At 34.5% G+C, this 27,598-nt stretch overlaps 1 protein-coding gene across 18 annotated transcripts in view; it reads right to left on the minus strand.

The window, feature by feature from the left end:
• Positions 1–27,598, minus strand: part of LOC105473644 (leucine rich repeat containing 9) — a 171,071-nt gene that overhangs the window by 92,622 nt on the left and 50,851 nt on the right. For 17 of the 18 annotated variants that reach the window (XR_982371.2, XR_011625828.1, XM_071100077.1 and 14 more), the window contains 7 exons: positions 26,384–26,506; positions 25,600–25,715; positions 22,323–22,535; positions 19,176–19,295; positions 4,691–4,882; positions 3,310–3,435; positions 431–565 (listed from right to left, as the gene is read on the minus strand). Coding sequence is in view for 16 of the 18 variants with exons in the window: in XM_071100077.1 (XP_070956178.1) it covers positions 431–565; positions 3,310–3,435; positions 4,691–4,882; positions 19,176–19,295; positions 22,323–22,535; positions 25,600–25,715; positions 26,384–26,506 (1,025 nt within the window). In the remaining 2 variants the exon portion in view is untranslated. The remainder of the gene's footprint in view (positions 1–430; positions 566–3,309; positions 3,436–4,690; positions 4,883–19,175; positions 19,296–22,322; positions 22,536–25,599; positions 25,716–26,383; positions 26,507–27,598) is intronic. The other variant, XM_071100083.1, reaches the window with a different exon arrangement.

Here is a 27,598-nt window from a genome sequence, read left to right on the forward strand (position 1 = left end):
AGCATACATTATAAATTAAAAACTGCATGATCTCAATTATATATGAACTCTAAAATAGTCAAACTCATAGGAGAGAGTAGAATAGTGGTTGCCAGGGGCTGGGGGCAATGGGAAATGGGCAGATGTTGGTCAAGAGGTACAAAGTTTCAGTTATGCACAACGAATACTTTCTAGAGACCCTAATGTACAACACTAAAGTTAATGATAACTTTAATGACTAAAGGTAAGGACTAAAGTTAACGATACGGTATTGTATACTTGAAATTTTCCAAGAGGTAGATCTTAAGTGTTTCTTCCCTATTTTAATTAATCTCTTCCAGCTTTCTGTCCCTTACCTATCTGTGCCTTCTTTATGATACACAGACCAACAATGACTTAAAAATAGATTTAAATTAAACTTTATATTAGGTTTAGTAGAATTAACCTTTACCTTCAAGTACCAGTTTCCACTCGGATGTAAATGAGGTCCTAACTTTGAAATCTGCGTCAGAATTTTGGCAGAAGGCCATATACTAAGTATCCGTGGTCTCTCCTCTTTAGTACTAGAATGCCGTAAGAGAGATAACTAATAAAATTTAAAAAATACAATGAAAAAAGGAAACAGTATACAGAGGTTAGTTGATACATAGTTAAAATTATTGTTTCCAGGGAAGATGAGTGGCCCAATAAATAATTTTAAAATGTAACATTTCCTTTGCCTTAAATTGTTTTCAATATCCAGACATACTTTAATTACATTGTTTCTTGTTTTAGCAAATATGGAACCATTACAAGATTATATTTATAAGATTGTAAAAGGATTACTATAATATTAACACCCATATAATCCACCCATGAAACTAGCTTAAGAGCTAGAATATTATGAATAGATTACAAGCACCCCGTGGGCCCCATCCTAAGTCCTTTTCTCTCCTTCTCTGTAGAAGTGATCATTATCTCAAATGTTTTGTCCACCATTCACTTGCTTTCTTTATAATCCTATGTCTGTGTCCATAAGCAATATATAATTTAGTTTTGCACATATTTGAACTTCCTGTAAATTGAATAATATGTATGTATTCTTCTATGACTTGCCTTTTTTGTTCAATATCATATTCATCAGATTCATCTAAGCTTCTGTATGTAGCTGTAGTTCACTCATATGTCCTGTGTATAGTATTCCCTTAATGACTCTCCTGTCAATTAACATTGGAGTTGATTCAGTTTTTGCTATTATAAACATTGTTGTCATGAATATTCTTGTGCATGTTTCCTGGTACATACATGCAAGAGTTTCTTTAGAGTATATGCACAGAAGTAAAGTAAAATTGCTGGGTTGTAGAACACACACACACACACACACACAAATATACATCAGCTTTACTGAATAATGTCAAATTGTTTTCCAGAGTGGTTGTACCACTTCAGAAAAATTACACTTTTACTTCATATTCTTGCAACAGCTTGGTATTGTCAGACTTTAAAGTTTTTGCTCATCTATAAAACTGGCAAAAATTGGTAGGTCATTACGGTTTTAATGTTCATTTTCTTGAATACTAATGTGGTGGAGCATCTTTTCCTAAGTTAATTGGCTGTTCTGATTTCCTCTCCAGTGAAGTGTATGTTCAGATCTTTGGCGCATTTTTCTGTTTGGCTGGTTGTCTTTTTCCTTATATATTCTGGATATATAAAGAATATCTTTTGACAGTTGTGTTGCAAATTTCTTTTCCCAGTATGTAGCTTGTCTTTTCACTTTCTTTGAAAAAAGATATATTAATTTTAATGTAGACATGTCCAATTATTTATGGTTTATGCTCTTTGTTTCCTGCCTACTAAATTATTCACAAATTCAAAGTCATAATGATAATCTCTGATATTTTCTTCAAAAATTTTTGGTTTTGCCTTTTATAATAAAGTCCTTAATGCCTTTTATTGAATAATCTCCCTGATCTGCAAAGGCAGTTCTGTTATTTATAAAGTTTCCACAGTCTATATTAGGTCTTTATTCTGTTCCGTTGGTCTATTTGTCTAGCTCTGTGCCAATACCACATTGTCTTAAAGGATTTTAGCAGGATTTGATTTCTTTTAAAAAAACTAATTTTCTTAATTTCAATTTTAATTTTAGATTCAGGGGGTACATGTGGAGGTTTGTTACAAGGATACATTGCATAATGTTGAGGTTTGAGGTAGGATTGAAGCCATCATCCAGGTAGTGGGCATAGTACCCAATAGGTAATTTTTCAGCCCTGCCCATCTCCCTCCTCCCTGTTGTATTCCCCAATGTGTATTGTTCCCATATTTATGTCCATGTGTACCCAATGTTTAGCTCCCGCTTATAAGTGATAACGTGGTATTTGGTTTTCTGTTTCTGTGTTAATTCGCTTAGGATAATGGTCTTCAGCTGCATCCATGTTGCTGCGAAGAACATGATTTCATTCTTTTTTATGGCTGCGTAGCATTCCATGGTGTACATTTACCACGTTTTCTTTATCCAATCCACCACTGATGGGCACCTAGGTTGATTCTGTGATTTGACTATTGTGAATAGTGCTGCAATGAACATATTAATGCATGTGTCTTTTTAGTAGAAGGATTAATTTTCTTTTGGTTATAGCCCCAGAAAAGGGATTGCTGAGTGGAATGGTAGTTCTATTTTTAGTTCTTTTCTTAGGGTAAATTCCCAACTGTTGTTTAGGATTGTGAATTTTTTTTTTATCAATAAAAAGTTTCTTTTCAAAATTTTGAATAGATCCAAAATTAAACATTACATTGCTTAAGGAATTAATATTCTGATACTCCACAAAAAGTAAACAGCTGGAAAACTAGAGTAGATATATTTAGGATGTTGAAGCTACTTTGGCTAAAGTACAGCATTCTTAATATGGATAACAAAGATATTTCCCCTCCTTCCATGTTAATGGATTTTGTTCTTTTCAGCCAAACAAATACAATGTTAATATTAAGTAGATAGATAATTCACTAAATGCTTTCTGAAAGCATCTCAGCTTACCTTATCCTCAGAAAGTTGCTTATTTTCATGTAGGCTCTAGAAAGGGCTTTGGTGAGTTCAGGTGACTGGTAAAAAAGCAGTTACTCTCGAGGTATTTTTGGTGTAGTGTTCATGGATAATCAAGAGAATCCATACAACAATTTGGTATTTAAATGAGATACATTTAAACAGAAAAAAATCAAGTGGTATGATTGCTCTATATTAATTTTTTATCAATAGGCTAAGAGGGAATATAAAATCTTAATGACAGAAAAAGAGTATGCAAAATATTATTTGTATGTTCTAAATAGCCCAATGAATAGTAAACAGTAAAATCCAACCTGAGTAATCCTTGTTCCAGCAATAAATTTCATAGCTGCTGTTGCTTCTTCTTCAGAAATGAAGACTCCATTTAAATGGGTAAGAGTCTTTAATCTGCCAATAACACTCAGCCTCAATGTGGCTGGCTTGGGAAAAACAAAAAAAATTTTTTGATTAATTATTAAATATGTTATGGCATGAAAATGAGTGTTTTCATGTCTTTCCATATAATTCAAAATCATACATTTCCTTGTTCATGACATATACCTAAAAATAAAAGCTTAATTATTTAAATAATAGTTGAAATTATATTTAATGATTAATCTATTTGTTTGAAGGTTGGTGATTCTACTCTGATGAGGGAGGGAAATCCCATAAGCTATTGAAAAGTGACAGCGGTGAAAAGTGTTAAAAGAACAACTGTAGTGACTCCTGTTTATCTAGATCAGCGGTAAGCTAGTCATCTCCATGTGTGATTCAATACGGATCTTTAGCCTTTGACAATCCAATTTGGCAACAGGGAGATAGCTGTAGTGTGATCATCCAGGAAATATGCTTTGGCAAAGGAAAAATATTATTCACTTTTACTGAGCAGAAAAGAAGAAATACAGCAATATAAACTTAGTAATATGGTCAATTTAATAGAACCAATTGTGCTTTAGTTTCCTTTTTAAAGGCTGAACACAACCTGATATACATCTTTTAAGGGCAGAGAAAGGAAGATTCTTGACTTTATAATCTTGGGACTTACTTTAAATACTTGAAGATATACTTAAGTATAGTCATGGAATATGGAAATTACCTAGCATTAACCTACATATTTTTGTAATGAGAAAAAATAATGTTCAGATTGCCTTTTTATAAGAGAACATAAGACTTTATAATGCAGGTTTATGAGGGGAGGTGATTTCTGGACTTAAAATTGAAAACAAGTAATGAATAATGCAAAATGCAAAATAAAATTGTAAAACATGTTGCTCAACCACAGATTAGGATATATTATAAATCAAATTATGTTTCTTCCTTAATAGTATGCCCCTCTCACTGTATTATATTATTCTTGGTTCCTATGCCTCATTAAAATACAGTTCCGGCACACTGAACTATATAAAATCTCTGGAGGTTTGCAAATGGCAATGACATCAATGACTCAAAGCAATAATGTTCTCAATCTATTAGAGGTTACAAAAAATCTGATATGAAATTATAGTCTGTTCTTACAGTAACATCTGATTCATTTGATCAGTATATTAAATCCAATTTATGAATGACTTCAACGAAAGAAGTCTAGAAAAATGAAGATACTTTGCCTATCTCTGGCTATTACTGAATAGTAAAGTTAGTAGGGAAATGGCTCTGAAATAAAAATGTTTGCTTTTTAGTAACATGTCTGCGGCATACCTTTTGCCATGGATTATGTTGAATATCAAGAGTGAGAAGGCTTGTGGTGTGTTTGCATAGCATATTTATTTCATCGCCAGATTTTTTCAGTTGATTCCAGCTCAAGTCTAAGTGCTTCAGTTTCATCAGACCTCTAAATCCCTCAAGGGTTATCACATGGTTATGGCTTGCATCCAAATATTCAAGGTTATACTGCAACACATATAAATAAAAGTTATGCTAAGAGAATCATAATTTGTATTTACAAAATAGTTTCTCTGTGGTTCTTTACATACTTAACACACTTCTTGCTAATTCTCACAGGACATATAAACAGTAGTTATGTTGCAATGATGGTATCAACATATGTATTTGTCTAAAGAGCCACAGGTATTTTGTTTTAGTAATTCTCTTTTAATTCATATTTTACCCTTGTAACATAGAGTGGCAATGTCTGTTTTCATAGCAGAGGAGACAAAGAAACCATCAAGATAATTTATCCCCAACAAACAAAACATACTTTTTAATATATAGGCTTCTGGTTTATACGGTTGAGCCCTATAGCCTGCTTTAAAAAGGTTCATCTTCAGAGTTAGAAACTAAACCTATTAACTCAATACTAATAATTTTCTTTTTAAAAAGTGCATACTTTTAAGTAATAATTTTCTTAAATCATAAAAGTAACACATGTTCCTTGTTGGAAATTTGGAAAATGTAGCAAATACATGAAAAGAAAAAATAGAAAACATATATAATCCCATTGCTCAGAAAGAGCCACTGAAAGCACTGTTTTTTATTATATACACATATTTTTTCTTATGTAAAACATACATAATTTTGTATCCTTTTAACATTTTTCCACATTATTAGATCTTCTTAAAGATGATTTTTTATGACTGCATAATATTTAACTATGTGATCATAATTTTTAAAAACATTTTAATATAGATCTCTATGTTTCTAATTGTTGGCAACACAGCAACAAACATCCATGAGAGTTATTCTCTAATTGCAGCTCCAAAGTATTTTTCAGCACAGGTTTTCGGAAACAGAATCACTGGTTCTTAGACTTTCTGTATTGTTAAGACTCTTGATAAATACTGCCAAGTAGATTTCAAGGAAGTTTTACCAACATTTTCTTCCAACAGTAGACTAAGAGAATGCCCATTTTCTCAAATACTCACTGATCCACCTGCCTTGTTTTAATTTACATTATTACTGGTGAAGTTGAACGTTTTTCTATGTGTTTATACTGGTCATTTTAAAATTCTTTGTTTATTGCCTTTCTTATCTTTGGCTATTTATCTATTCATATCTTCATCTTATTTGTTTGTAAGAAATCTCTAAGACTTTAATTTGTTATGTTTGATTTTTCTACAACTTAATTCAAACAACTCTTTAAATTCAGAATAGAATTAGTGATTCTTTTATAAGGTATAATTCTTATTGTTGGGATAGAACTTCTTATAGTGGTTCAGATTTCAAGAGTTGAATCAAAACCTAAAAAAATTTCTGAAACTAAACAATTACTGACTTTTTATTATCAGAAGCAAGCATCAGCAAAACAAAACAAAAACTATCGCTTACTATAATCATTTCTTGGACAAAAGGATATTTGGCAGTAAAAAACTATTAAGGCCATAACTTTAAAAAAAAAAAAAAAACACCTTTAAGTAAAGTAAATTAGGCTTTATAAAAATTTACTACGTGGCCCTTCTGTTCCCAATTTTCATCATAAGCTGATGAAAACTTGTCCCACATTGTGGCACCTGCCTGTAGACCAGCATTTGGGAACTACACATCATAAAAAAATAACTGTCTTCTGCCTGGGCGCAGTGGCTCACGCCTGTAATCCCAGGACTTTGGGAGGCTGAGGCGGGTGGATCACGAGGTCAAGAAATCGAGACCATCTGGCCAATATGGTGAAACCCCGTCTCTACTAAGAATACAAAAATTAGCTGGGCGTTGTGGTGCATGCCTGTAGTCCCAGATACTCAGGAGGCTGAGGCAGGAGAATCGCTTGAACCCAGGAGGTGGAGGTTGCAGTGAGCCAAGATCATGCCACTGCACTGCAACCTGGCTACAGAGCAACATTCCGTCTCAAAAATAAAATAAAATAAAACCAAAAAAAACCTGTCTTCTTCCATCCCTTGAAAATGGGGGGGGAGGGAAATCTTTATTTCTGTATCTTCAGGACATAAAACAGATTCCAGGAACTCATTGAATATTCATGAAACAGTATTTCAGTTTTGCGATAGCATTTTGTTTTAATATTTCTTGTGCTTCAGTTTAAAAATCTCTCTTAAGTTACAGTACAGTACAGTCCAACTTACAAAGATTAAAACTCAAAACACCTCTTAAATTTTCTTGGGATACTGGTTTATTCTGTAAATGTAGGTTAGCTATCTCTAGACATCAGGAACAACCTCGCAACAGATTTCTCATTCGGAAAGATAATATATTGAGTATTGTTTCAATAAAAAATTAGAATTGTAAATTAGAATTGTAATTTTTATCTAGATCAAGGTTGCAAATAGCCATTTATATTTGTCTTTCCCCAGTCAACACTAATTATGGTGGAGCTATTTTCAGAGAAAACATCTCTTTCTATTTCCTTCTCCCAGATATTCTCTTTTCCTGATAGTGCTGGTAAGTGAATGACAGACATGCAGCTTATTACATTTCAATTTACCTTATGTGGATATCTTGTTTAGATTTTTGAAAAATTCCATAAAACTATATGGTGTATTTATTTATTTTCTATGACTTATGAATCCCAGTCCTTCCACTGCATAAAGAAAGCCTTAGTTTGAATACACTGATACACAAGGCAAGGCCAGGAATGATGAACACTGTAACAGCGATACATTTACTTTCTACAACCTAGTAGAACCAGCTTACCTCACTGATACGAGAAGCATGCAAGAAGGGCATAGAAATTGTCCCTTTTAGTACACACTTAAGGAAAATGACAGTAAAGATGAGTATCACACAGCAAATTTAAAAACTTAAAAAAAAGGAATTATAAGTGAGTGATTAAATTAGATCATAACCTTTTACAATACTGGAATAAATATAATAGTAAACATGCATATAAAACCAAGTATTAGCGAATATAAAGGCAGAGGCAACAAAAGTTTTCAAATGCTGTGAATCCACACGTAAAAACAGAGCAAATAGATAAAACCAAATTTTCATGGACAACGTTTATAAGAAAACTACATGACAAGGTTGCTCTATAGGCTCCAAAAGAAGTTGGTAGCGATAAACCACCACCAACACAAGACCTGCATGGTATTCATGTGGGAGAAGAAGGAAGTGTCAGGGCAGCATCTAATGTACCTGAAAACAGGAGAGCCCCAAAATAGTCAACAAATATTCACTGGAATGCGTGGAGACCAATTTACAGCAATTGAAATAGGGAGGGGTTTTGCTCTCTTCAATACCAGATGAGTACATGGGATCCACAGTAAAAAGGTCTGAAGGGGCCTGGTACAGTGGCTCTTGTAATCCCAGCACTTTGGGAGGCTGAGGCAGGAGAATTGCTTGAGACCAGGAGTTTGAGACCAGCCTAGGCAACATAGTGAAACCCCATCTCTACAAAATTGTTTTTTAAAAATCAGCAGGGTGTGGTGGCATGCACCTGTAGTTCCAGCTACCCAGGAGGCTGAGCAGGGGGATCACTTGAGACCAGGAAGTTGAGGCTACAGTGCACTCTATGATTACGCCATTGCATTCCAGCCTAGGTGACAGAGTGAGACCCTGTCTAAAAATGAAAAAAGAAAAAGAAAAACGAAAGGTCTGAAGAAAGCAGTCCCTGGAGCAGTCTAGCCCCTATGAATCTAAAAACCATTCCACTAGGACTCTCTTCAAGACAGAATCCTTCTCATAGAAGAAACTGCTGGGGCTAAACTCAAAATTAAACAGGATAAGGACAAGAGAGGTGAATAAAAAAGAAGGTCTAGGCTGGGCGCAGTGGCTCACGCCTGTAATCCCAGCACTTTGGGAGTCAAGGCAGGCAGATCACCTGAGGTTGGGAGTTCGAGACCAGCCTGACCAACATGCAAAAACCTTATCTCTACTAAAAATACAAAATGAGCTGAGCATGGTGGTGTGCACCTGTAATCCCATCTACTCTGGAGGCCAAGGCAGGAGAATCACTTGAATCTAGGAGGCGGATGCTGCGGTGAGCTGAGATTGTGCCATTGCACTCCAGCCTGGGCAACAAGAGCAAAACTCCATCTCAAAAAAAAAAAAAAAAAAAAAAAAAAAGAAGGAAAGAAAAAGGCCTAAAGTGGAGGATTGGAGTAGAGCCAAAAAAATCTCAGAAAGTAAGCATTACAATTTTTAAACAGTACATATAAACAACAGAAGAAGAAGATCTGTGAAGGTAGGAAAACTTTCCTACCTCATTTTAAAAGTTAAGAAAAACTAATTTCATTTGCAAATGAGCAGAGAAAAGTACCGAGGTCAAATTCAAGACAAAGCTATGGTGGGAGTGTGGAGAGGGGGAAGACAGAGGTTAATATTGCTGCTAGCAAAAAAGTACACCAGAAAAATATGCTCAAGAAACATATCATGACTATTAACCTACCATTTTAAAACAAACAAAAAGATATAAAGAATAATATGAGACATAAAATAACAGTGTAAATCTTGATTACAAAAATTAAAAAACTGTTTTAAAAGTGGAGTGAAAGGACCCAGAAAAAATGAAATAAAATAATAAAATAATTTAAGAAAGACTAAATTAGTCATATCCAAGAGTGAATAAAAAATAGATAACACTTTGAAAAGAAATGCAAGGTGAAAAAGTGAAAAAAAATTAAGATAAGAAATGAATGAAGAGACAAAAAGGATTGAAGAGAAAGTGACAAATACTGATGATAAAGAAGATTTCACATATGGATAATGGGGGTCCCTGAAGACGAAGACAAAAGCAAGGAAATAGAAAAATTGCTAAAAATATTCACATTTAAAACATCTTTCCTGAAAGAAAAAATGATTTTAAACTACATATTGGAAGATCATACTGTGAATCTGAAAAAACAACCCGGAACAACCAACACCAAGACAAATGCTAGTAAACTTATTAGATTTTAAAGAAAACTAAAAAAGTTATTTGGCCATCTAGAAGGGAAGAAAAGTTTGTGATTTATAAAGGGTAAAAAAAATCATACATTCTCATCAGACTTTCTACAACAACACTTTGTGATAGAAGAAAATGAAGTAACATTTAAGATGCCCCAAAAAATAAATTGTGAGCCAAAGATTTTATATCTAGCCAAACCACCTTTCAAGTATAAAGGACATAGCTAAACTGTTATTAACATTCAGTAACGGAAGGGGTATTATTCCTATAAGCCCTTCCTGATGATCTATAATAGGATATATTTCAGACAACCAAAATGTGTAGAGAGATACCAAAATAAAGACTGGTGATGAGAAGTAAATATACAATTACCAATGAATTAAAAGAGAGAGTATACAGAGCATAAGGCTACATGCAATGACAATATAGTTATAGTATAATTATTTTAATTATTTTTTAAAATGGGGAAGAATGGGAAGAACATACACAAAATTTTTAGAAAATCTTTCCAGTAAATGATATTGATAATAGTATAAGTACTATCATTATGACACTGTTATGTGTACGATAGTAGATAAAACAATGAGTAATTATTAAATATTCTATCATCTTGTATCCTTAAGAATCAGGATTCTTGGTATGAGAAAAGTATACATATGTAAGTAATAGAGAAGAAATTAAAAGCTTTGTGGTCTTGAACCTGAATTGGAAGTATAAAAAATTCATGAGGTTATTTATACACACACATGCATGCGTGCATGCAACACACATGCACACATATATTCATATTCTCTCCAACAAGTTCAGTCCAGTGAAAAGACCTAGAAATGATGACCAATTGCATTGTGTTTCTGAAGTACCACTTCTGTCTAAAAGAAACTAAAGTTTCTTGAAGACATGGCTGATACCGTGTCTGCAACAGAAAATATATAAGATGTGTATGGATATAAGATGTGTATGGAACATCTTTTTATACCAATGTCAAATAAGCTATCAAAGACTATTAGGGTCATGGCAAAATAAGTTAACTTTGAAAAGCTCTCACTGGTTAAAGATGAGACAATCTGAGCTTCAAACATGATAAAAAATTACAATGGATTGAATATAAGCAAATATGGTGAAGTCCCTGCATTCATACTGTTATTAAAACAAGAGTTGCTCACTTTGGGAAATGATAGGGAACCAATTCACTATCTTGAAAATTGGTGGATAAGCATCTATTCTGTACTTTCCATGTGAATGCTACTACTGGGAAATAATAGATAATGAGAAATGTCTCTTTGTAAAAGTATTCCAAATAATAAACGAAATAATGATAGAATAAGAATATCACCATTTTGTAATCCCCAACGGCATTAAGTAATAATGGCTTTTGGCATCATAAAAGTGAGACAAGGAGATATCATGTGTCTCCTACAGTCTTGTCAAACATTAGTTTTGCCAGAAAAATGGAACCTGGGTCTGATCCTATCTCTGGATCCACCTGCCCATTTGCAGGAAATATAGAAAATGGAACGTATTTAGGGATGCATCTTAAGTAAGCAAATCCCAGGCTGCTGGAAACTCTTTTGGTCAAAAGGCTCAAGTATTTCTAGAGATAAAATATGGGAAATGGAAGGGAAATCTATCAATTAAAAGCGACTTAAAAGACAGAGTACAAAGATGTTAAGGTTGATCTCTGGGTGGTGAGAATGATTTGTCGTTGGCCTACATTTTCTGTTTTTATACAATGCATATAAACTTCCACTGTAATGATAACAAGTTGTTACAAATAATGTAACTGGTTGCCAAAAGCAACAAAAAAAGTATAGTACATTTTTTTAAAATGGCAAAACCAAACTATTGTGCTAGGGATGTACATTTGGGTGACTGAACTATCAGGAAAAAATCCAGGAAGACGATTACTGCAGAGGTTAGGATAATATTGTAGAGAGAGAAAGGCATGGGGCACATAGAAGAGGCTTTTGCCCTAGGTGGCAAAATTATATTTCTTGATCTGGGTACTGATTACAAGCATTTTTACCTTACAACAATGTCCTAAGTCACATATGTATAGCATGTAATTCTCTGTATCTGTGTTTTATTTTATAACAAAAAGATGAAAAAATACACATAGACATCAATGTAGAGTTTCTCCTCTCTCTGGCCACCTCTAATAACCTTATAGTCATTTTTAGAGATTTGACATTTGAAAAGTCTATAGCTAGCCACCTTTACTCATCCTAAAATTTGAAAATACTACTTTGGCATAAAATTTACCCAGTTACCTTATCTGTAAAATGACTATGGTAATAGTCATTTAACAAGTAGACTGTGAGGCAGTGATAATGAAAATAATTTTTATATTAAAGGTGAACAACACCACCACATAGCAAAATAAATGCTGGGCAGCTGGCTAAGCTCACTCTCCATCTAAAGTGTCTTGAATTAGTTTACTCTTTAAATCTATGCCTAAGCAAAATTATAATGACTGTCATAACCTTTGGAAGTGCTGGCAAATAAATAGAAAAAAATAAAAATACCAAAAATCTACATACAGTCCTGAGACCTCTTTTAAAATACCTTTTCCTTCAGTTGCATACTGAATCCAGACTATCAGAGATTCTATTTACTTAAAAAGGCTTGGGCATACCAAAAGAAAAAGGAAGTGAGTTTAACACTAAATCTAAACCTAATGCCATTAAGTAAAAGAAACAGCTCCCATTACAATGGTAGAAGAAATAATGTAAACGCTTTGATATAGTTGCAAGGAGCTGGAATAGAGAATGAATAAGAGCTGAAAATGATGATATATTCTGAAGAGATAAGTGAGTGACCAGGAACCCATGTAAGTAGGGGATGCTGGGTTGAAGTTCTGGAACCACATATGTAATTATTTTCGTTATATGATACATAACAAAATAAAAGCCAGACAAGATCCATGCCTATGTGTACATGTGCATTCCTGTATTGTCCTATGATACACAAGAAGGCAAACACAAATTCAACAAAATCTATGAATGTGATGTTCAGGTAAAAGGACAAGAAAGAAAGAAAGATAAATAATAACCTGGATGAGCAGATGGGAGGAACTGACCATGTTAAGATGTAAAGTGGTGAACTATAAAATGAAAAAGAAATAGGGATTCATGAGAAAGAAAGAAGAGTGGGAAAACAAGAGTAGAAAAAAATGGAAATTACACCAAAGTACATTTTAAAAACAAACTTGAGAAGTTATTTTAATATATTATTTTTAAAGTAGATAGAAATGAGATATGACCACTGGTATGGATTTGGTCTGCAAACAAAAGTTCAACCCAAGACCTGTTTTAGAGAAAGTAACATAATACAGTATATGTATTTAGGCTGATTTAGGCTGCATAATCTTGTAAATGGTAGATATGAAGCCATAATTACAAAAATAATTTATCCATTAATTATTTTATTTTACACTAATATTTCAAAAGGACAGTTCTTTTTTCAAATACTTATTCCAATTTATCATTTGTCCTCTGACTTCATGATCTTTTTTCTGCTCCAAAATTTTTTTCTTTTTATTTTACAGCTGTTCCTTTGGGAGCAGGCCTAACTCCTGGGCAGTGTGCCCAGAGTCAGCACAGTTTTTAAAAAATATTAAATTGGATATATGTGGGTCGGGCGGCACCCAAGATGGCCGAATAGAACAGCTCCAGCCTCCAGCTCCCAGCGTGAGTGACACAGAAGATGGGTGATTTCTGCATTTTCAACTGAGGTGCAGACCGACACCTCACACCTCACATGGCTGGGTACACCTCTGAGACAAAGCTTCCAGAGCAAGAATCAGACAGCAACACTCACTGTTCAGCAATATTCTATCTTCTGCAGCCTCCGCTGCTGATACCCAGGCAAACAGGGTCTAGAGTGGACCTCAAGCAAACTCCAACAGACCTGCAGCTGAGGGTCCTGACTGTTAGAAGGAAAACTAACAAACAGAAAGAACACCCACACCAAAACCCCATCAGTACGTCACCATCATCAAAGACCAAAGGCAGATAAAACCACAAAGATGGGGAAAAAGCAGTGCAGAAAAGCTGGAAATTCAAAAAATCAGAGCGCATCTCCTCCTCCAAAGGAACGCAGCTCATCGCCAGCAATGGAACAAAGCTGGATGGAAAATGACTTTGATGAGTTGAGAGAAGAAGGCTTCAGTCAATCAAACTTCTCAGAGCTAAAGAAGGAACTACATAAGCAGCGCGAAGAAACTAAAAACCTTGAAAAAAGAATGGATGAATGGATAACTGGAATAATCAATGTGGAGAAGACCATAAAAGAACTGATAGAGATGAAAACGATGAAAACCATGACACGAGAACTACATGACAAATGCACAAGCTTCAGTAACTAACTTGATCTACTGGAAGAAAGAGTATCAGTGACTGAAGATCAAATGAATGAAATGAAGCGAGAAGAGAAGTGTACAGAAAAAAGAGTAAAAAGAAATGAACAAAGCCTCCAAGAAATATGGGATTATGTGAAAAGACCAAATCTACATCTGATTGGTGTGCCTGAAAGTGACGGGGAAAATGGAACCAAGTTGGAAAACACTCTGCAGGATATCATCCAGGAGAACTTCCCCAACATAGTAAGGCAGGCCAACATTCAAATTCAGGAAATACAGAGAACGCCACAAAGATACTCCTCGAGAAGAGCAACTCCAAGACACATAATTGTCAGATTCACCAAAGCTGAAATGAAGGAAAAAATGTTAAGGGCAGCCAGAGAGAAAGGTAGGGTTACCCAAAAAGGGAAGCCCATCAGACTAACAGCAGATCTCTCGGCAGAAACCCTCCAAGCCAGAAGAGAGTGGGGGCCAATAGTCAACATTCTTAAAGAAAATAATTTTCAACCCAGAATTTCATATCCAGCCAAACGAAGCTTCATAAATGAAGGAGAAATAAAATCCTTTACAGCCAAGGATATGCTTAGAGATTTTGTCACCACCAGGCCTGCCCTACAAGAGATCCTGAAGGAAGCACTAAACATGGAAAGGAACAACTGGTACCAGCCATTGCAAAAACACGCCAAAATGTAAAGACCACCGATGCTAGGAAGAAACTGCATCAACTAACGAGCAAAAGAACGAGCTAATATCATGATGACAGCATCAAGTTCACACATAACAATATTAACCTTAAATGTAAATAGATTAATAGTCCAATTAAAAGACACAGACTGGCAAATTGGATAAAGAGTCAAGACCCATAGCTTGCTGTATTCAGGAGACCCATCTAACATGCAGAGACACACATAGGCTCAAAATAAAGGGATGGAAGAAGATCTACCAAGCAAATGGAAAACAACAACAAAAAAAAAGCAGGGGTTGCAATCCCAGTCTCTGATAAAACAGACTTTAAACCATCAAAGATCAAAAGAGACAAAGAAGGCCATTACATAATGGTAAAGGGATCAATTCATCAGGAAGAGCTAACTGTCTGAAATATATATGCACCCAATACAGGAGCACCCAGATTCATAAAGCAAGTCCTTACAGACTTACAAAGAGACTTAGACTCCCATACAATAATAATGGGAGACTTTAACACCCCACTGTCAACATTAGACAGATCAACGAGACAGAAAGTTAACAAGGATATCCAGGAATTGAACTCAACTCTGCACCAGGCAGATGACCTAATAGACATCTACAGAACTTTCCACCCCAAATCAACAGAATATACATTCTTCTCAGCACCACGTCGCACTTATTCCAAAATTGACCACATAGTTGGAAGTAAAGCACTCCTCAGCAAATGTAAAGAACAGAATTTATAACAAACTCTCTCTCAGACCACAGTGCAATCAAACTAGAACTCAGGACTAAGAAACTCAATCAAAACCGCTCAACTACATGGAAACTGAACAACCTGCTCCTGAATGACTACTGGGTACATAACGAAATGAAGGCAGAAATAAAAATGTTCTTTGAAACCAATGAGAACAAAGATACAACATACCAGAATCTCTGGGACACATTTAAAGCAGTGTGTAGAGGGAAATTTATAGCATTAAATGCCCACAAGAGAAAGCAGGAAAGATCTAAAATTGACACCCTAACATCACAATTAAAAGAACTAGAGAAGCAAGAGCAAACACATTCAAAAGCTAGCAGAAGGCAAGAAATAACTAAGATCAGAGCAGAACTGAAGAAGATAGAGACACAAAAAACCCTCCAAAAAATCAGTGAATCCAGGAGCTGGTTTTTTGAAAATATCAACAAAATTTATAGACTGCTAGCAAGACTAATAAAGAAGAAAAGAGAGAAGAATCAAATAGACACAATAAAAAATGATAAAGGGGATATCACCACCAATCCCACAGAAATACAAACTACCATCAGAGAATACTATACACACCTCTATGCAAATAAACTAGAAAACCTAGAAGAAATGGGTAATTTCCTGGACACTTACACTATCCCAAGACTAAACCAGGAAGAAGTTGAATCCCTGAATAGACCAATAACAGGCTTTGAAACTGAGGCAATAATTAATAGCCTACCAAACAAAAAAGGTCCAGGACTAGACGAATTCACAGGAAAATTCTACCAGAGGTACAAGGAGGAGCTGGTACCATTCCTTCTGAAACTACTCCAGTCAATAGAAAAAGAGGGAATCCTCCTTAACTCATTGCATGAGGCCAACATCATCCTGATACAAAAGCCTGGCAGGGACACAACAAAAAAAAGAGAATTTTAGACCAATATCCCTGATGAACATCGATGCAAAAATCCTCAATAAAATACTGGCAAAGCGAATCCAGCAGCACTTCAAAAAGCTTCTCCACCACGATCAAGTGGGCTTCATCCCTGGGATGCAAGGCTGGTTCAATATACGCCAATCAATAAACATAATCCAGCATATAAACAGAACCAAAGACAAAAACCACATGAGTATCTCAATAGATGCAGAAAAGGCCTTTGACAAAATTCAACAGCCCTTCATGCTAAAAACTGTCAATAAACTAGGTATTGATGGGACATATCTCAAAATAATAAGAGCTATTTATGACAAACCCACAGCCAATATCATACTGAATGGGCAAAAACTGGAAGCATTCCCTTTGAAAACTGGCACAAGACAGGGATGCCCTCTCTCACCACTCCTATTCAACATAGTGTTGGAAGTGCTGGCCAGGGCAATCAGGCAAGAGAAAGAAATAAAGGGTATTCAGTTAGGAAAAGAGGAAGTCCCTGTTTGCAGATGACATGATTGTATATTTAGAAAACCCCATCGTCTCAGCTGAAAATCTCCTTAAGCTGATAAGCAACTTCAGCAAAGTCTCAGGATACAAAATCAATGTGTAAAAATCACAAGCTTTCCTATACAACAATAACAGACAAACAGAGAGCCAAATCATGAGTGAACTCTCCTTCAATATTGCTTCAAAGAGAATAAAATACCTAGGAATCCAACTTACAAGGGATGTGAAGGACTTCTTCAAGGAGAACTACAAACCACTACTCAACGAAATGAAAGAGGACACAAACAAATGGAAGAACATTCCATGCTCATGGATAGGAAGAATCAATATTGTGAAAATGGCCATACTGCCCAAGGTAATTTATAGATTCAATGCCATCCCCATCAAGCTACCAATGACTTTCTTCACAGAATTGGAAAAAACTACTTTAAAGTGCATATGGAACCAAAAAAGAACCCACATTGCCAAGACAATTGTAAGCCAAAAGAACAAAGCTGGAGGCATCACGCTACCTGAATTCAAACTATACTACAAGGCTACAGTAACCAAAACAGCATGGTACTGGTACCAAAACACACATATAGACCAATGGAACAGAATAGAGCCCCCGGAAATAATACCACACATCTACAGCCATCTGATCTTTGACAAACCTGACAAAAACAAGAAATGGGGAAAGTATTCCCTACTTAATAAATGGTGCTGGGAAAATTGGCTAGCCATAAGGAGAAAGCTGAAACTGGATCCTTTCCTTACTCCTTATACAAAAATTAATTCAAGATGGATAAGAGACTTAAACGTTAGACCTAAAACCATAAAAACCCTAGAAGAAAACCTAGGTAATACTATTCAGGACATAGGCATGGGCAAAGACTTCATGTCTAAAACACTAAAAGCAATGGCAGCAAAAGTCAAAATTGACAAATGGGATCTAATTAAACTAAAGAGCTTCTGCACAGCAAAAGAAACTACCATCAGAGTTAACAGGCAACCTACAGAATGGGAGAAAATTTTTGCAATCTACTCATCTGACAAAGGGCTAATATCTAGAACCTACAAAGAACTCAAACAAATTTACAAGAAAAAAAAAAAAACAACCCTGTCAAAAAGTGGGCAAAGGATATGAACAGACACTTCTCAAAGGAAGACATTCATACAGCCAACAGACACATGAAAAAATGCTCATCATCACTCACCATCAGAGAAATGCAAATCAAAACCACAATGAGATACCATCTCACACCAGTTAGAATGTCAATCATTAAAAAATCAGGAAACAACAGGTGCTGGAGAGGATGTGGAGAAATAGGAACACTTTTACACTGTTGGTAGGACTGTAAACTAGTTCAACCATTGTGGAAAACAGTGTGGCGATTCCTCAAGGATCTAGAACTAGAAATACCATTTGACCCAGCCATCCCATTACTGGGGATATACCCAAAGGATTATAAATCATGCTGCTATAAAGACACATGCACACGTATCTTTATTGCAGCACTATTCACAATAGCAAAGGCTTGGAATCAACCCAAATGTCCATCAGTGACAGACTGGATTAAGAAAATGTGGCACATATACATCATGGAATACTATGCAGCCATAAAAAAAGTATGAGTTCGTGTCCTTTGTAGGGACATGGATGCAGCTGGAAACCATCATTCTCAGCAAACTGTCACAAGAACAGAAAACCAAACACCGCATGTTCTCACTCATAGGTGGGAATTGAACAATGAGATCACTTGGACACAGGAAGGGGAACATCACACACCAGGGCCTATTGTGGGGAGGGGGTGGGGGGAGGGATAGCATTAGGAGATATACCTAATGTAAATGACCAGTTAATGGGTGCAACACACCAACATGGCACATGTATACATATGTAACAAACCTGCACATTGTGCACATGTACCCTAGAACTTAAAGTATAATAATGAAAAAAAAAATTGGCAGATGTTCAAGGTGTATAATGTAATGATTTTATATAGCTGTGTAATGATTACCGTAATCAAATTAACACATCCATCACCACCCTTGCTGTGCATTAGATACCTAGAACTTGTCTAATTTATAACTAAAAGTTTATACCCTTTGACCAATATCTCCCCATTTCCCCTAGCCCTTAGACCCTGATAACCACCATTCTACTTTCTGCCTCTATGAGTTTCACTTTTTTAGATTCAAAGGAACAGTTCTTACCAAGTGGTATACATCATCTAAACAGGTAAATTCATTAAAGCTAATATTTAGTTTTCGAAGTCCTGTTAACTTGGAGAGATCTCTCAATTTACTCAAGCTGTTTCCATGTAGATTCAGACTCTGAAGTAAAATAAAATATACATTAAAAAATAATACAGGTTACGTTCTACATCAAACTGAAGTGTGGATATCTAAAATGTTTAGAACAATTATTTGAGTCAGTATACTACAAAATATATGTTATTTTAAATAACATTAAGAAACTGTCAAAAAGGAAAAAATCTATCATGTAAAAAGATAGTTTGTAATAGTATCACTAGACGTGGTTCTTGATTAATATGATTTCTCACTTGGTCTAAGTTTATCAGCAATTGACATGAAATTCTTTTTAGAAAATAAATATATGTGTTAAGATATTTATTAGGGTAGATCTATTTCTCAGGCTAACCAGTGAACAATGGAGACCATAAAAATTTGGGGTATCAGGTAGGATACCTTATGGAAGAGAGATGGCAGGAAAATGTATGAGGGCACCAAACCAAAGAAGAAAGGCTGAGGGTGTTGAAGTAGGAGGACAGAAGGTCAAAGGAGGAGGTGGGAGATTGTTTAAGACAACACCTACATCAGAATTTGGCCCAGACTTTTCTTGTCCATTTCATTCTAGGCTATATAAAAACAAATGTTATTATACATTTATACTAAAGGAGAGATCCTGATGCCTATATGGTTTTCTGTCTTTATACCATTATGAGTGATATCACGTGAAGACTGTATTCATATATAGCTCACAGAATAAACAAGGGTACAAGAAAATGTATTAATGCAACTGACTACAGTATCGAGTATCTATCTCCCAGCTATCTTCATTCACCACCACCATTATGCCTTATATTGTGGACATAACAAAATTCCTAGAAGGGAGAAACAATTAAATTTCTAATAGCTGTCAAAATTAGCTAAAATTGTTAAAGGCCAATTTATGCAGACTAGTGATTTTACAAGTTACATATGGGTATCATCCATGATATATTCTACAGAACCCTTACATTTAACCTGTCCACAACTGAATTTATCTTCCCTATGTGTCTGATACAGAGCTTCACTATCTAACATACTGCTGATCACCCCATTTCCCTCTTTTCTTTATACATTTGACTGTAGAGCTGTTTCTCAAACAGGCCACACCATTACATCACCACTATCAGTGCCTTAGCAGACTTAGGCAGTGGTAGTGGTGATATAATGGTGCAGCTGGTTTTCTGGTTATCCAGAGAAGAAATGAATGGATTTTTCTTTTGGATAGTGCAATAGTTTTCTACTGAATTTCTATACCACCAGTCTGATTTCAGTTAATTCCATTCATAAGCTATCAAAGTTAGGGTCTTTAAAGAGAGTCTGTTCCTTAAACAGAAGAATCTAAACTTTAAAATTTGGTTTCCAAAATCCATCCTAATTTGGCTACAACCTCATACTCTTCCAGCCCTGGCTTCAAGTGTCTTTCTTGAATTCCAACCTACATCTTTACCCTCCACCACTGTAACACTATATTCTTGGCATACTAAATTTTTCAGTGTTCCCTGAAGACATCTGGATCTTTCAAAACCATGTTTCTACAGGTAAGAATATTTTATCTGTCTGGAAGATGTAAACAACTAAATTTCTCATGTCCTTCAGAAATCCACTCAAAGCTCACCTCTTTCTATAAATCTCTCCCAGTAACCCTGAGCTTCCCACATGTGTTCACATATCTATTTCCTCCACTAAATTGATGTTTTTGATGCAGGTAAACTAATTTCTTACTAAAATAGTAAATCTAGATATTATAGTGCAGAAATAACAATTTCTCAGGACTGTCAGCCAGAAGATTGCTCTTATTATACTGCACATTTACAGACACAGGACAGGGCCTCTGTTGCATAACTCTAGAGGCATCCTACTCCCCTTATCTTGTATTGAGTTCTATTCAGTTATATAATGAATGGCACTCAAAGGGTACACTAAAGAGAATATAATGTGAATTTTGCCTTCTGGAGTTGTGCAATATTGCAATAGTAGAGTACAGAGAGTCTGGTTGGAAGGCTGGGGTAATAGTCTAGGTCAGAAATTGTAGTAGTTTGGATAGAGTGGTAGCAGCAGATCTGAAATGAACACATCTAAAAGTCAGACATGGAAGTAGGCCTAATATCTCAATAGAATTGTCTCAGCATAAAGTAAGTCACTTTAATAAGTAACCTGATTTCTGTTGATTAATTTTGTAAAGATCCCATATTCTATGTTGATTAATTCTAGAAGCTTATTAAAAACTTATCTGCCTTTATCTTATTAAAGAGAGCTGACTGGTTATTCAGGAATAAAATCCCTTGCTAATTGGAAGGCCACCTCAAATGGCTATTGAGCACTTGAAATGTGACTAGTCTTAATGTGCTCAGAGTGTAAATATACTTCAGAATTAAGAGTTAGGATGAAATTACCTCATTAATGAATATTCATACTGGTTCCATGTCAACATGCTAATATTTTAGATATGCAAGTGCTATAGTTTGAATGTGTCCCCCAAAAGTTCATGTGTTGGAAACTTAATCCTTCTGCCTTCATGAATGGATCAATGTCACTTTCAGAGGAGTGGGTCTATTATCTTGGGAGTAAATTTGTTATAAAACCAGCTCTATCTGGATCTGTTGCTCTTGCCTTATTGCCATGTGATGCCCACTGCCATTTTATGACACTGCAAGAGGCCCTCACCAGATGCAGGCACCATGCTCTTGGATGTCCTAGCCTCCAGAACGATGAGCTAAAAAAACTTATTTTCTTTATAAATTACTCACTCTGTGGTATTTTGTTTTAGAAATAGAAAACAAACTAAGACATTTCAGTTAAATAAAATGTATTATTAAAATTAATTTTACTTTTTAAAAATACTTTTAAAAACAGCCACTAGAGAGGTAAAAATTACATAGGCGGTTCACATTATATTACTACTAGAGAGCACTGTTTTAATCCATGTAGAAAAAGAGAAATGGGCACTTTAGGTAGCATTGTACCTGGCATCATCAGACAGGCAGTTTAGTATCTTTTGACTTCACATACTAGATTCTGATTCCAAATTCAAGATTTCTGTTTCAAAGCTGTATTCCTCACAATACTCACCACAATATGACTGTAAACGCTAGTTTTTGCAAGGGAAAGTATTGTTTTATCATCCAAACTAATCAGTTTTGGTCGGGCCTTGATTCTGGGCTCCATTTTTATAACTTCATCATCAAATTTCAAATCCTTAGAAAATACTGATCCTTCTGGGGTTTTTTTGCTTTCTTCTAGAATAACATTGTTGAATACAGAAAATAAAGAGGGTGACTTGACCTAAAAAATGTATTAAAAATATTGCAAAATCAGTTGCTGTATTTATCATTTTGAAAAACAAACAGGCTATGTAGAAAAGATGAGTTGACATTTTTAGTTATACAGTCATATCTGTGATTATCAGAATCACATTAGGACATCTATGAGAACAGATTAAAATTGTAGGCTACGCATGGTGTATCTATTCCCACCCACTGAAAATTTCTTAAAACTGGCAAAAGATAATTTTAAAATATTTCATAACAGTGAAGAGGGTACCTACAAAGGTCTAGAAATTGTGACACATAAATCAGAAAGGACTGAATTGACAGGTAAATAGGATCAGAAATGTAACCTCTGGCTAAAGAATATGCAGGAGATAAACACTTTTAAAATCAGATCCAGAGAAACTTGAACAAAGAGCAATTAGTTACCTTAATTATCAGGTAATTCAGTAATTATGGTAAGAATTGTGGATGAATGAGCAAGAGCCACATAAACAAACAGAACTGGTTCTAGAAGAAACGAAAATACTTCATCAGAGAATTTTTAAAAATCTAGGACAATAAAGTATCTGTGATAAAAGAATAAGCTGCTATGGAAAAGAAAAGGACATACACTTCGAAGCTAAAATAAAAACAATTATTGAAATAAAAATTTAGTAAATACCCTGAGAAACAAGTGGATATGGTAGCAGATCAAATTAGCAATGTTGAAGCTAAGATTGAGAAAATATTTCAAAACAAATAATTTTACAATAGAGTATAAAATAGAAGAGAAAAAATTAAAAGGCATGAAGGATCAATTTGGAACATCCAATATTTAACTAATAGGGGTGTTCCAGAGGGCCTAATAGAGAACGGAAGAGAAGAAATAACCAAGGAACTAAGAGAAGCAAGCTTTCCAGAAGAGAAGAAAGAATTGAATCATCACATCAAAAGAGCTCATAAAGTGGCAAGCAGGAGGAGGATGATAGGTCTTTGCTGACATCATTGAATGGTCACAACTGCCAGGTATTGCCCATCTCTTGACTTGTTATGTGAGTTAAATGAACTTCTATCTGCTTACTGTTTGTCTGGGTTTCTGTATCTTTTGCTAAAGGCATACTTGACTAATATAATCCTACTCATTATAGCAGTATAATATATAAATGCCCAGAACTAAACTTAACAAGAAATGTTGGAGACCTATATAAAGAAAACTATAAGACAGGACCTGAGTAAATGGAGTAGATAGACTATCATGTTCCTAGAACAAGAAGTCCAATACTGCAAAGTAGTCAGTTCACACCAAATTAAGTTTTAAATTCAATATAATTTCAATCATATTTTAATAGGATTTTAAAATAGAGCTTGACAAGCTGTTCTAAATTTTATTTGGAAAAAGATACTGTTTAAGAATAGTCAAAAACAGTTTAAAAAGATGAGTGGGGACAGAGGAAGGGGATTTTCCTTATCACATATCAAGATATATGAAGTTTGTAATAACCAAAACAAATATGATAGTGATACAAAATTAGATGAAAGAGCTCGATGGAACAGAATAGATTCATATAGACAGATTCCTAATGTATGCAAATAATTTTAATAATAAAGATTGTATTTCAAAATAGAGCAGAAAAGGTAATGCCTAAATAAGTATTTATTCATTTAAAAAATTGACCACTTTTCTACCTCACACACCATAAAACAATTTCTAGATGGATTTAAAAAGTTAAAGGCTTTAAAACAAGTTATGTAAGTATTGTAAGAAAATAAAGAATATTTATTACAGGCTTTTTGAAATAAGACATAAAATTCAGAATCCATACAGGATAAGATTGAGAGAGCTGACCTCTTAAAAATTAACTTGTGAATTACAAATTAAAATGACGAGTTTTTTCTTACAATTAAAATTAAAAGGCAAGTGACAGAAAATATTTGCAACATATATAAGATAAATGATTTTTAATTTTTTTAATTTTTAAATTTTTTTGTAGAGACAAGGTCTCACTATGTTGCCCAGGCTGGTCTCAAACTCCTGGGCTCAAGTAATCCTCTCACCTTGAACTCCTGGGATTATAGGTGTTAGCCACCATGCCTGGGCTAAGATAAAGTACTAATATCTAGAATGTATGTAAGGATTTTCCCAATGAATACAAGAAAGACAGACTTTAATAGAAAATGGTCAAAATATATAACAGTTGGTTCATACAACTCTAAATAACTTTAAGCATATGACAGAATAAAATATCTTGTTTTTTGCCTGCCATACTGGCCAAAAGAGACTGATAATATCTTGTGTTGGCAAATGTAATGGGGCATGCACTGTCAAACACACTTGGAAATTTGTAAAACAGTCAAGTCTTTGTGGAGAGAATTTGGCAAAATCTAACAAAATTTAAGATGCATATATCCTTTGACTCTCCAAGTTTTACAAATCTATCCTGTAGAGAAACTTCCATATTTGTATAAAGATACATCCACAATGATGTTCACTGAAATATTATTTTAAATAATAAATATGGACACAATCTATCAACAGGGGACTAGTTAAATAAATTAGTATTACTGAATAATATACAGCCACCAAAATAATGAAATACCCATCTATATGTACTACAGTGGAAATATGTTCAAAACATACTGTTAAAGGCAAAAAAATCACAGAATACTTAGACCTTATTTCTACTATGTCAAATGGTATCTGTTATTATATATGCAAATGCATAGAAAAAGGATTGAAAGCAAACCCATAAAACTGTTAACAGTGCATTCCCTGGTGAAGGAGAATGGCAGGCAGTGAGGTTAAAGTGAGGGCAAAATGTTCATGTTTATTCTTCAATGTAGTTTCAATGTATTTTGAATATTCAAAGTAGACTCAATCTTTTCCAGTGAGAGTACAGCCATATATTAATCATTTGATTATTTGCCTAAAAAATATTAGTTGTCACAATGACTTGTTTTGAAAATTAAGTTATTCACAAAATAGCAATTATACACACAGGCACATAATATAAACTTGACATAGCATTATTTGACTTCAAATTACCACTCTGTTCCCATTTAAGGAATTCTAGTCTTTAAAAATATGTAACAATTCATACCATTGTAATATACTCAAATTCAACAACGTATTCTGGCAAAACAAGGTCATGATCAAAGACAAACCACTTGCACTGCCGAACACTGCAATCACAGTTTCTTTGTCCCATGACAGAATCTAGAGTAAAAACAAAAACAAGCAAAGCAAACACATTGCCTCAAATTGAAAGATACTTTTTCATTCTTACATAGATTAATAAATAACAAACTCAATAAGTTGCAACAGTTATGTTACTGAAGATTTTTTCTTTCATTTTTAATAAATAACAAAGTCAATAAGTTGCAACAGTTATATTATTGAGGATTTTTTCTTTCATCTTTTCCACTCTAGCTTTTTAGTTATATAAATACTTACTAGTCATCCTTTTACTACATAGACTAGTAGTGCTTAATTTTATTCATATCCTTTTCCTTTTCATACTTTTTCACTTTTCTATTCCATGTGTGGCCATGTAATTTTGACAAACGTATTTCTCTAAAACTCTTGTTAAAAGTTGGGTGGTTTTTTAATTCTTTGAAAATGAACACACACACACACACACACACACACACACACACACACACAAATAGATAATTACATTAAAATTTGCCAGATTATCTACCCACACCCATACATAAATGTCTTTAAGGTAGGAAACATAAAAATTATTAGTGGCTAGTAACAGATTTTTGTAGAAAATTCTGCAAACTTTGTTAAGTAGAAATAAAACTGTGAGTATCCGTATTAAACACAAACATTTTTCATTCAGAGAAATGAAACCACATTAATCTTTATGACAGACATACTTAGTAAATATTTCCGAGGAATGAACACTGAATTAACCATTGGGTAGTTGGATTGACTGATGGATTCTTTTTCATGGGCCTGAGCACTCTGGCCAAGGAAAACTTTTGTAATGAGGAGGATGCCTAAATATGAAAAAAAGAAGCAATTCTTAAGAATAATTAACTTTAATAATTTTCCAACATAACCTTCTTTATTGGCTTAAAGACTAAACTGTATGTATGTTCTGTAAACACAGAGATGCTGGCTCTCTTGTTTGCTACTGTATAGCGCATAGCACATTGCTCGATCCAAAATAGATGCTCAACAAATATTTATTGAATAAATGAAATGATTATAAAAGAGGTGTTGTGTGATTATATCAAGCAAACTTTACAGAAGAGGGAGGAGGAAAGAACACATTAATTTAGCAAGGTTTTTTAAGTAGTTAAAAATAAATTGTTGTTGTTGTTAACTGGGTAAAGGTTCAGTAGCACCTAGCACATAGCCTAGATGGTAGGAGACACTCGATATATGTCTACTTAATGAATAAACATTTCGTTTCCCTTTAGATTCTTAAGGATCCTTGGGATTCATTAAATCCTAAAGTCAAGAATCTAAAAACATAATTTATAATCATAATACATAAAACATTCAAATAAATTTTGTTTGCTTTTACTATGTACAAGATATAAAATGCAAACTAGGAGAACCTAATTGTTTTGGAAAACATTCCAGAAGGATCTAGCAGAACATTATGAGGTATTCTTAATATGAAAATGGAGAAGAATGATAAAGAACGAAAGGTTTTTTTCAAGTAAGGAGTTAAGGAGTTCTTTCTAGACTAAATAACCTGCTTAATTTTATAATTATTATTAACTGAATAAAAAAACTGCAAAACACATATAGTTTAGTTCAGAATGATTCACCTTAGCATTCTGGAACCTAGAATGTCATTCTTATAGAATTAAGTTAACACAATTTCTTTAGTACCGTGGTCTCCAACCTTTTTGGCACCAGGGACTGGTTTCATGGAAGACAATTTTCCCGGAGACTGGGGATGGGAGGATGGTTTCAGGATGATTCAAGTGTATTATATTTATTGTGTACTTTATTTCTATTATTATTACATTGTAACATATAATGAAATAATTATACAACTCACCATAATGTAGAATCAGTGGGAGCCCTGAGCTTGTTTTCCTGCATCTAGATGGTCCCGTCTGGGGGTGATGGGA

This window comes from Macaca nemestrina, chromosome 7 (assembly GCF_043159975.1).
Source record: "Macaca nemestrina isolate mMacNem1 chromosome 7, mMacNem.hap1, whole genome shotgun sequence".
NCBI classification, from domain to species: Eukaryota; Metazoa; Chordata; class Mammalia; order Primates; family Cercopithecidae; genus Macaca; species Macaca nemestrina.